Raw genomic sequence first — 12,477 nt, forward strand, 5'->3', positions numbered from 1 at the left:
CTTGAATTATAATATTATAAACGTTGACACACGGACGCATCGTGTGCACGTAACATAATTTCCTATTCCGAACGTACCTTACTAATTTGTTTAAAAACCCTTAACAATTTATCAATATTCAAAATAATGGCGTTTCGCGGGCAGGTATATTGTTTCAATCAATTACTCTTCAGCATAATTCAATGCGCTCCGAACTTCCTTTCAGCCTATCAAACTGCCAACGGTAGTTGGTTTTGTTCCACGCGGAAAATAATAATAATTATGACAGGTAATTTAATTTAAAACAATTTCGATAAAAACGAACTACTACCAATAGAGATAAATAAATTGTATATCTCGTGCGGGTAAGGGATTCGTCAATAGGAGATAACTGGCTGTAACTCACTTAACAAATTGTACATTTTGTTGTAATGTCGAATAAAGATGGTTGGGTTGTGCGTTTCGTAATGTTTCCGAATTTATTGTATGCAAAATTCCGAATAAGCTGATTCATTTATAGGCTGAAATGCAATTCATTAGTTATTGGAAATTGATTTATAGTGTTTGACACATAGAAAGATAAATGCCTACATCAAAACATTATCAACAATTAATATTAAGCCTTGACAAATTATAATATGAAATAAAATCCAAACACTTTCATACTCAGTAATTTTTAATATTTTTATAAAAAACGAATAAACTAAAATAATATAAATGTGTAAAATATTATTTGTTTCATATTTTTTTTAAAACTTTATATTACATTTTAATAGGACTATAGCTAGGTACTAAATAACACTAACTATTAAAAATATTATCGAAGCTATAAGAAAGTGACAAAATCGTTAAGTACAGAAATTGTCAATTATATATAAACTTGTAACTTACTTCCACCTCGAGACATTCTTTATTTCTTTTAAGTATGTCGTAAACACTCGTCAACAAGCCTAGTTTTATTAATAATCGTTATTGTTAGACTGAATACATTGTGAACAATTATGACCAAGAACTGGCAAGAAGAGTGTGTTATTTGTGTGTATAGAACTATGGAACAAAATATAATATACGAAACGCAAAAAATAAGACTAAACAATATTTGTATAAGCTACTTTGTGCACATCGAGCGAAAAACGTTAAGCTCGTGTCAATCCGAATATCGTAATAAAAGCAATCTTATTAAACACCAAAAAGTTTCTGCGTTTTGTGTGCTCAATCATATTATTAAATACACGTTACATTGTAAACGTCAATATTATATTATATAGCCTTAACCCGTTTGATCTCATTCGATACGTTAAAATATACTATACGGATTTCGTAATTAGAAGTTAATTATAATTTATGTCTGCAATTGAATTATTACGTTGTTATTTTTTAGAAATTTGAAAAAAAAGTGATAAAATGTCAAGAGCCAAGAAAATATTATAGCGAGTGTAAACATTAATTAAAATGGCAAACAGAGAAATATGCCCACCGAACGAGTAATGTGGTTTGTACATAAATAGTGTAGTGTCGAATGCGATGTAAATCTCGTAATCTAATACGTCATTAATAATAATAATAATAATAATAAAGATAAACTGTTCGCAGCAGAATATAGTATATTGCCACATAATATTATTTTATAACAAAATATCAAACGAAAACGTACATACCTATATTGTATACGACCGTATTCGTGCATAATAATGTAATATAGGCTCTGCGACGACTATTAAGTTTTATTTCACAACGATCGCGATGCACATTATAAATTATAATATATCGTCGGTATATAGGTACCAGCCATGCACGATAAAATAGTATAACATTGGATAGTATTTGGTAGGAATATTATATTGTATAATATTATTAATTATAACGCCGCAGAGCCGACGACCGTGTTTTGCGAGTAAATAATACCTACGTCCGATAGAATTTTAATTAATTATTATTTACACGTCGGTTCTTGTGTTCGGCGTGTACGGTACCGACACGAGTTTCATAAATATTACACAACCACCCGGGATGGACGAGTTGGGACGTGGGTGTGCAGAGCGTCAGGGGGTCAGTGGTCAAAACGAGGGTGTGTATATGTGCCTGAAGTACTTTGTGACGTGTGTGTATGTTATATATTTTATCATCTGAAAACCCATAAATTCTGGTCGTTTAATTGTTATTGCCGTTCTACCAAGCGCGCCAAAATAGTTGTAATACACTCACGGACACACCGGCAGCTCCCCAAACGGAACTAATAATGTATTTCCTCTCGTCGTGTGGTATAGTGGGGTGAGATTCGGGGTCCTCGTGCACGAGCCACAAAAATGCGACAGACCACAGGGTGCCGATTGCACCGAACACGTAGAATATCGATGGCCATCCTCCGGCAAACCCGTACTCCGAGAGCACGCCACTCAGTGGCATTGAAATCACTGTGCCGAATTGAGCCCCTGCGAAAAAAAAAATATAAACGAAATTGTAATTTAATTATTTGATATTATAATACTGTTAGCCCGAGGATATAATATTCTATCGTCTAATCTCGGAATCGGTGCACTCGAGTACCAACTCTGTACGTACCTGAAATAGGATATAAATTAAGCCACAGGCCTATTATATGTATAACCCGAGTGACGATGTATTGAAATAACATTAGAATGTTGTAACTCATAACTTATAATCGTTTCGTATGGATTTCAATATTTTGTGATTAGTGACCATATAACAATAGTTTTTTACACATGGAAATGTTAAGTAATTAACATGTAATTAATACTGTCTTAAAAATCTAGATTAAAAAAAAGTCAAAAATTGTAGGTACACATTACATATTATGTACAAACAATTTAGGTAAAAATGTGTGTGTTGTGATTATCTTTTGTGTACAGCCGTTTCGAAAAATAAACCAAACATAAAAATACTACCTAGTAAGTTATAAATTAACCAAAGTACACAGTATGTATACGCCTATTCAGTATACTGTACGTTAGTTGAATAAGTATTTAAGCATACCCATATATTTAGGATTAAATAAACACGACTTCAATATACGCTTAAGCTAACCGGGATGACTCAGCAGGATATTTCAATGTGTCACTTTAATGAGTTTAACTCTTTTAGGGATTAAGTTATAATGTAAAAGTTGAAAAAAAACCGAGAATAACGACCATATTATTATACTTGTAAAGGTCCCCACTAACGTTTGTAACGAGATCACCTACAAGTACCCATTGTTGTTTCACGCGTTTAAAAATGTAGTTCTCTCTTTATTATCATTGATGTTTTTTTTATCATGCTATAATAATATGCGTCCTGTTAAAGAAAACATTTTTATAAAGGCTTTTATAAAATTGTGTAAAAAAAATCTGCATATCAGAGTATAAGGTTTGTTTTGTATTTAACACTTTTACTTGGTAATATGGCTATTAGTATTTAGGTTCTATACACGGACTTAACGTAACAATATGTATTCTTTTATGTTTTCACTAATATTTCATAAAGAAGGTGGATTGTTTATGATTAATATTTAGGATTTAGGATGTAGTTTAAAAATATTGAAACAACCGAAAAAAATAGGATATGTCTTGCTCTCCTGCTGAGCCAAGTTAATAAAAGAACCATACAAAACCACAATATATTTTTTTGCATTTACCCTTTGAAATTAGACTTGTATTATCATACGGATCCAATTTATACGCATGCGTATAGTAATATTATTTGGTTGTACATAAATTGGCTGTATAAGCACAGTAACATACCTGCATAAACGAATGCTCCCATTCGGCTCCTCTCGTTCGGAGGGATCCATTTTGCGAGCAATGCGTGAGTACACGGAACTATGGGACCCTGGAAAAAAACAAACAACCATTAGAGTCTATTAGACGTTTGAAAAATAAAATTCGGTCTATAGTTAAAGAGTAAGGTAGGTAATATATATACGGTCATTAATCCGTTTTCCTAACCACGCTAAATTGGTGCGCACACCATTTTTGCGAAATTAACACCATGTGCCATCGGAGCATGATAGCTCGAAATTTAAGAAACGTCTGTTAACCCTAAGTTTCGTAAACGTCAAAAGCAAAAACTAGGTCACGTATACTTCGTATATAAATGGACACCCACCTCGAATCAACAACTCGGTAATTGAAAAATAAATAATATTATTCAGTTTGATAACAGAATATGTTTGGATGGAGAAATAGTATGATTGGTGAATTTATATGTATATATTTATGTAGAAGAAACTACTATCGAAATAATAATTGTGTATAATTTAGTTGTTCATTAAAATAGAAAAATAATAACATTTCAATGCGCAAATAATTGTAGTGCGTTTGTATTTTCGTTGTTCGTTCGATTTAAGACCAAACATATAAATTTAAATGTGCATACAGGTGGTATAAAATAGATATTTAGATATGCGTGCATTATGATTTCAATCATCCGACAAAGTTAGGGTAAAAAAGTCGTTAAATTTATCACATTTCAATATTTAAAACCCCCGTGGGAACCATTTGGAACCATATGCGCCATCTAGATCTTCTGCTAAATCCTACCCACATCAATTATAGGAAATAGGGAAAAAAAATCCATCCAACGCATATTGCATAAACACGTATGAAAACATTTTCTATGGTTTGAATGTTTTCCATAATATATTACATTTCGTATCCAATTGGGTAAAAGAATACATTTTTCATAGCGTTAAATATTTTATCCCACCAACAACTGCTGTTGTAGGACGCTCGCTTCCAGCGGCCACTCTTGGGATTCTAAAAATGTGTACGTACCATATTTTTATTCCTCCGCCCACAAAAAAATAAATAAATAAAAATCACAATAAAAAATCAAAACGCAATTAATATTTATCGAGCAGAGGTACATATGCAGACGAGTTGGGTGCATATTGTAATTATATAAATAATATGATTTCACCTATTTTCGCTTTTACCCGTAAAAGTAGCTAACTATACTTTAATGCTTGGCCTATGTTTTTAAATACGATATTTTTAATTTCGTGGTCATTATTCCTATAGCCTATACAGGTAACTATCATAAACTAATATTCTGAAAAATATACAATATCTCGTGGTCGTTTTTGCCACCAAATACTTACTTCTCCGAGCCCCTGAATGAAACGTATGGTGATCAGTGAAAAAATGCCGAAGTTGGCAGACAACGGCACCAAGAAGCCGAACACCGAATTTATGAGCATGCCGACGCCAAGGAAATACTTGGCGCCATACTTCTTTGACAGTATCCCAAACGGTATCTGCGTTATGACGTAGCCGTAGAAGAACGAACTGAGCACATAGCCCTGTTGGGATGTGCTCCACAAGAATGATCCTTCGTTGGACATGCTCTGAAATAATAAACGCATTGTTATAATATTGTATGTATTTGTAAGTGATATTACTGATATATTTATAGCTATTATCGATTACGACGAATTATAAAAGAGTTTTGAATGCTATATTGCAGTTTTGAGAAAAAAAAACATTTTAATTTTTAACGGAATTTTATATTGATGACTATAGGTAGGTATGGATACTTAAAGAAATAATTTCAAAGAAAAACTATTGATGAGGTAAGTTTCATATGTCATGAGTTCTTATTATGATAGGTACAAATTATCAATTATCTTTGAATGGTATACTCGTAGGTAGGTATTAGTACAATTAAAAACAGAATAAAAAAATATAAATAATCAGTATAAAAACGTGTAAAAATTACTTTCATGATATTATTTAAAACGGAATTTGAGTTCTTTTACACGCATAGTACCTAAATTATTTTTAGACTAATATACTATATTCATTTATAAGTACAAATAATTATGTACATCATAATATGTGTAAATTAATTAGCAAATATTATATAACATTAGATTTAAACATCGTACCTAATTAATTATTATTTAAAATTTCAGTTAGTTAAAAAAAAGTATCGTTTCTTAAATGACTTGTAGTTTTCAAGTGAAGATTAAATTCTTACACTTTGAGCTTATAATATAATGTAATTTTAAGTTAATTACTGATGTCTTCAGCCTTTGTAAAAATGACATTGAACTATAAAATAGAAATAGCTGTGATGCCTATTCGATGTTATCAAAAGCCAGATTAATTTTTCAGAATAATGCATGCTAGTTTTCACTAGTAAAAAATATAATACTACCCTAAAATCTGTGGTTCAAAATTGAAATACCGTTCGAAAACATCGTGTTTATAATTTATTCGTTCGGCGGCGCTTACAAGTGAATTACAAAAAGTTTTCATAGTACCCCCGCCACCGGATTTTCGTAAATATAATTTTTTATCGGTAAAACTTTTTCGACTTATATTAAAAATCGTGTAAGATTTTTTCTTTTCCGAAAAAGGATTTCGTGTGAAACTGCACGCTGTTCCATCGCCGGCAGTAGTGTACCGTTATTATAATATTACAAACATGTACCTACAAAATGTAGTCGTCGTATCAAAGTTTATTTTTCGACGGTGAAAATTTTGAGTGATAACAGCAAATATTTTATGTTCTTTCAAGTTTCAACTTCATATTTAACCATTATTTTTTTCCGGTGTTTCACAATTGTAGGTCCTATACTTATCAGGTTGATCCCCACGGGTTTTATTTTCAGGTCACTAAAAACTGCTTTTAAGACTCGATAAATTTGAAAAATAAAACTGAATTTTGAGATTCGATTTGTGGTCTCGGTGAAATCGATTTTCGTTTGCGGTATCAATAATCAGCTTTTTCTCGTCCGATTTGAAATACACAGTGTTGCCACTTCCAGTGGGTATCACAGGCTTGCAAATGTCGCATCAAAAGTTTTTTTTACACATATTACTGTCAAAATTGTATTTAAGTCGAGTACCTGATCGACAAGTAATGGGTGTAAGGAAAGAGGCAAAATATGAGTGCGCTTTTCAATTACCGAGTTACTTATATAGGCGGTAGAGCGGTATAATACGGTAAGGTTAGGTTATATAGATTATCTTTATTTTGTCGTCAAGCCTACATCACTGCGATAGTCTTATCGCCGAGCTGTCAGCAGCACTGTTGTTGTACAAATTACTTGTCAGCTATTCGCACAATATAAGGTCTAATAAACTAGGCACTACAACGGCATTCGAGCGTACGGCGAACGGCGTCAAAACATCTCGCAGTGATGTAAGTTGTCTTGACGAAAAAATGCAGTGATGTAGCTCGTCAAAATTACAATAATCTATTCACCTAAATATCTTACCCTATTACTCCGCACTACCGTGCATATAATATTGAGTAAACAACAAAAAGCGGCCTCTAGGCTTTGACACATTCCATACAATCGTTTTCAAACTTTTATTATACACGGCACACTAACCTTTTTTCAGATGAACAATTCAATGCAATCGGTCATTTATGGAAAAACCGCGGTACACTTAGGGCCAGTTGTACAGTCTGTGATTAAAGTTAATCACAGTTTAACCGGCCGAATTTGGCCGGTTAAATATCTGTTATCAGCTGATTAAGCATAATCGGAGTTTAATCACAGACTGTACAACTGGCCCTTAGTGGATACTCGCGGCATACCAGTGTGCCGCGGCACCAAGGTATTAGCCATTAGGTACCCCAGAAGAGAGTAAAATTCTAGCTTTTTTTAAATCCTGATTTAAAAAAAAATATTGTTTTTCTTCAAATTTTAAACATAAAAAATAATAATATTATTTATTTTTTTTTTAAATCGCTGGGCCCTTTGACAAGCCCGGGGTCCTGGACATATGTCCCATTTGTCCTCCCCTAGCGTCGGCACTAGATATAAGGTATTATGACTCATGTAAACCTATCAGGTCTTGGAGTAAATCGCCGAGAACCCGAAAAAGAGTATCATGGCGGTGATCGTGATATCGTGGTGTGATGGTGGTATACTCACGTGTACGGTTGTGTTCCCGACGGGAGTGTAGTAGCCCTCGCATTCATCGTCCGGAATGGTCGGGTCCCTTTCCAGCGCGGTCTGGTTGACCATGGCCACTATGGCCACCGACATGTTGGTCCTCATTATGTAAGCGTTGGCCATGCCAAGGAACAACATGAACGTAACGATGTGCCGGGAGCCGATCCATGCTGAAAACGAAACAAAACAAAAAAAATTGTAAGCGTTAAAACGGATTCGTATAGTGCCTAAAATATTATGCGTGGCCGCGACGGTAATATATCATAAAACACGTCATGTAGAAGATTATTCGTTTATAAAATCTTTTTTTTCGACATCACATTTTCCATTTTCGGTTGCAGCCACAGCTGACGATAATAATAATACGTAATATGACGTAATACATATTATTTAGAGGTAGGTATCCTTATTATTGCATTTGAGCGTAAAGCTCACGTTGCGAATCGACAGATTTCATGTTACGTTTGGTATAAAATATATATATCCAATAAAAATGGCTAATTCGACACGGTTAATATAATAAGAAAACGGTAAAATGTTAAACACTCCACGCTAAATTAATTATATACGACATCACGCGGAGATGGTTAAGTTCGTGCTTTGAAAATTGGTGAAAGCTGCACAACACACACATAATCACACTGTGCGGTTGTCGTTTTTCGGGTAAATCGTAACTCACGCACGATACACGTCATGTCTATTTAAATTTTTTTTCGTTAAGTTAATTTGTTCCAATCACTCTGTATAATTTGAGAACTATTAGTATAAAAATGTATATTCTGTGAAGAGCTAACTATATAGTAGTCATTACCTACTGTCAAAAACGATGATGTACTACGTCATTATAATATTAAATCAAAAAATCAGAAATAAATTTGGATTGTTTTATTTTATTTAGCTTTGGCGAATAAACAGTTATCAACTAAACATTAGTAATGTTTAAATTTATCTATTTACCTAGGTAATCATTTTTATAATTGAAATTATTTTATTGGATCTAGGTATATGTTTATTGTTTGATATAAATTATAAGACTTGTTGACATACTTGTACCGTTGTACACTTTTATAGTTGTATCGGCAAATTAATAACAAATACTAGACCTATCTGAATTAATTTAAAGTATTTACTTAAAGTAATACGGTATTGTTGAACCCTTTTAGTATTTAATACATGAAATATGTATTAAGCGATTAATAACATTTTAATTATTTATCGTTGTCTTAAATATTTATCTTTCTATATCATAGATAAATTTGAAGTCATTTATTTATTATTTAATTTATATACAAATATTTTTTGTTATCTTTCCCGACACAAGTCCTAACGTGTCGTAATGAGATGGGGATTCGGTCCAATCTCCCCGAATCTGTCCCTGGTATGTACTGCAATCTACTTATTCAAAATGGTCATAAAAATTAATATTTATTATTATAGGTACAAATCATATGCTTAAACGACTAGTAAAAAGTAGAAGATTAGCAATCTATATTTTAATATCTGTATATCAGTGTAAAAATCTGAATTGAATAAAACACAGGTCAAAAGTAAGAAGAGAAATACAAAATTGTCTGTGTTGAGTGAAATCATGAAAGAAAAGTAGTATTACAAGAGATTCCGATAAATACTACCAATACTGAAAAAAAATATAAAACTTTTTATCAACTTAGCTGCAAACCAATAATAATTTTGAAACCAAAGAAATCAGTTTTTTTCTTTTTAATTAATTTCTTTCTAAATAATTTTCATTAGCACGATTCAATTCAATCTTAATGATTCAAACAACGGAAGAATAAACGGTGTTATTTTTTAGATTATAAGTATACTCTCACAATAATTTTAAGTTTATAATATTATATAGAAACTGTTACTTTGTACATTTTAATTCATCCAGAACGAATTTTCCAACCATTATTTATCACTCCTCATCAATAATTGTCAGACTCCTACTTAAATTAATGGTTTCATCCACCTAATATGTAACCATTTGGTTTACAACCGTTTGCTTTTAGTGTTACTTCAACTTCCAAGTCATTAATAAATTAACAGCACCGATTTTTCTTTGACCGAAAATTGTTAAATTTTAATAAATAGAAATACGTTTCGTAAAGAAAAACACGACTTTAATGTTGATTGAAGTAGCATGTCCAATCAAATATAACTCGTTGTATTTCTGTTTGCCAATACATAATATTGAATCATAAATACATAAACTCGCTGAAGCAGTTAAGTTGTGTACGTTAATACTTAATACCCGAATTCAAAACTATATAGTCCGCCGCACAGTAGTTATCGTTAAACACTGGGTAATCTGTTATTTATATTATTGTTGACTATATTACAAGCATTTTAGTGTTTCGATATACAAACAATTCGAATAACTGTCATTTAGTCTGTTCGCAATAATTTTGTCCGAGATTTGTATAAGCAACGGCGACGAAAAAATTGGCTCACTTACAATACTATTTTAATTATACTTAAAAAACAGCTGAGGTATTAAACATCTTGATTTATAACATAAAGTGAAATTACGGATCCATCTTTCGCGTCTCGTCGGTGTCGATATATATTTATATTTAATATTTTAGAGGAAGAATTTTTCACTTCAAACTTTAAGCCCGTCGATGCGTGGAAACACGATCCTCAGCTCATTTGAATTTTGTTGCAGTTGTATCTATTACACCGCCCGCGGGATAATGATCGCCGTAGGTATATTAACATGGTCGCGATATTCAAAATATTTAGTTACACGTACACAATATACCTACCAACAATTAATTCGCTATATTATTATCGTCCACCGCATCACCATTATAGGTTTAATGGAGCAGATTATTATATGTTTATTACTTCTGTAATAAAATCTGGACGCTCAATAAAATAATATGTGGGCCGTTCGAAAATTAATTTTACTCCGTTTACGCGTACCGCGTGTACGCCAATAGCTGTAACTGTATAAAGCAATCAGTCAACATGGAAAATTAACATTTTAGGCACATATTACATAACTAATTGATTACAGTAATTAATTGTGTCGACTGTATACATCAAAGGCACGCGTGTATCATTTTCAGCCAACCCGAACACAACCAATGCAATAATATTGCGTCAATTGTCTGGTTAGTATTTTTTCCGCACAAAATAATGTGATACGATACGTCATATCTAATGTATATTAAATTTATTTATAAAAGTATAATGTACTGCAGGATACTTTGTACTCCTGCAGTTTAATACTGTTTTGATTTTAACGTTATAACCTCTCACTCGTTATCGGTCTCTTCCTATTTTTACTCAAACAACGCCAATTGTTAACTATATACGGTACACTTATAAATGTTTAAGAAATGTTAAGGTGCTGGAAGAGATAAGTCGCGTAATGAATTGCCTAGCTAAATGTAGTGAAATTAATTTTATTCCGGGCTACCGGAATATTTGGCCGGAGCTCAAAAATGTAATCTGCTCAGCGTGGTATACGTGGGATGATAAATCGACATTTATTTATTTATTTTTTACGTTACGGAACAAAACGGAATGAAAATCGACGAGTCTAGATCCATCAAACATCTTTCTTCGTTCGTCTGTTGTATTATTATACTGAATCATATTTCAAAATGTATACCAACAAGCTACGAAAATAAATTTCGTCAATAGTAGTACTATATTATGTATATAATACGCTACAATCTAACTCGAAACATTTCATCTCATATTATTTCACAGGAATATTGTCAGACAGCTTTATGATTAAAATGTTTAATAATAGTATATAATATTTTGTTAACACAGGCGGCTGGCAATGTTTACTGAAAAAAACAACCAACGACAATAAAAACCGTATACACTAGTACATGTACTTAGTATCATTTGTTGTATGATTGTTGTACGAACTAACTACGGTCCGACGACTCTAAACATATGTAATTAGCGTAATAAAATGTAGTTTTAAAACCGGCGAGAATGGGAAATAAGATTATAAATGTATGGTACTAAGTAGCGACGACGACAGACCGTAAATGTATTAGAAATGTGTCATTACTCATTATAATTAAAGTCTTGGGCAATATTTGCTTAGTCGAGTTGAATATTGCAGATATTGCAATAAGAGTAAACATAAAATATATCACCAACCCAACCTGGCCAATTTATATTATAATTATTATTAAATGATATTCGACCGTTCGTTCCGCCGTCGACTAGCGTATGATAAATATATAGGTAGGTACGTACCTATAAATGTACCTACATATAAATGTGTAATCGCATGCGCAAACGGAATTAAAACTATGCCGTGGTATATTATATTATTATTACTATTATATAGCTGTTGTATGCATCCGCCGGAGGCCGGCGGATATCCGTTATTAATTACAGCTGCATCGTGGAAATATACGAAGCGGACGTGCGGTTTTCGCGTTTGCCCAGAACCCGGAATACGTGCAACCCGAGTCCCGGATCGAGAACCCGGTATTAGGTCCCGACCTAGGCGTTACTCTAAATGAGCTAAATAAATTTAAACGATCCCTTTCAATGACCGGCCATATTAATCGTGTTCTGTAAAATATATTATTCAAAAAAAAAAAAAAAAA

General features: G+C 32.6%; 1 protein-coding gene across 3 annotated transcripts in view; it reads right to left on the reverse strand.

Annotated features, from left to right (window-relative positions):
• LOC111034020 (putative inorganic phosphate cotransporter) overlaps window positions 1-12,477 on the reverse strand; it is an 83,757-nt gene that overhangs the window by 17,974 nt on the left and 53,306 nt on the right. For all 3 annotated transcript variants that reach the window (XM_022315037.1, XM_022315036.1, XM_022315035.1), the window contains exons 2-5: window positions 7,868-8,058; window positions 5,078-5,323; window positions 3,720-3,807; window positions 2,185-2,411 (exon numbers count right to left, since the gene is read on the reverse strand). In XM_022315037.1, the coding sequence (XP_022170729.1) occupies window positions 2,185-2,411; window positions 3,720-3,807; window positions 5,078-5,323; window positions 7,868-8,058 (752 nt within the window). The remainder of the gene's footprint in view (window positions 1-2,184; window positions 2,412-3,719; window positions 3,808-5,077; window positions 5,324-7,867; window positions 8,059-12,477) is intronic.

Source organism: Myzus persicae, unplaced genomic scaffold (genome assembly GCF_001856785.1).
Source record: "Myzus persicae strain clone G006 unplaced genomic scaffold, MPER_G0061.0, whole genome shotgun sequence".
Classification (NCBI taxonomy): Eukaryota; Metazoa; Arthropoda; class Insecta; order Hemiptera; family Aphididae; genus Myzus; species Myzus persicae.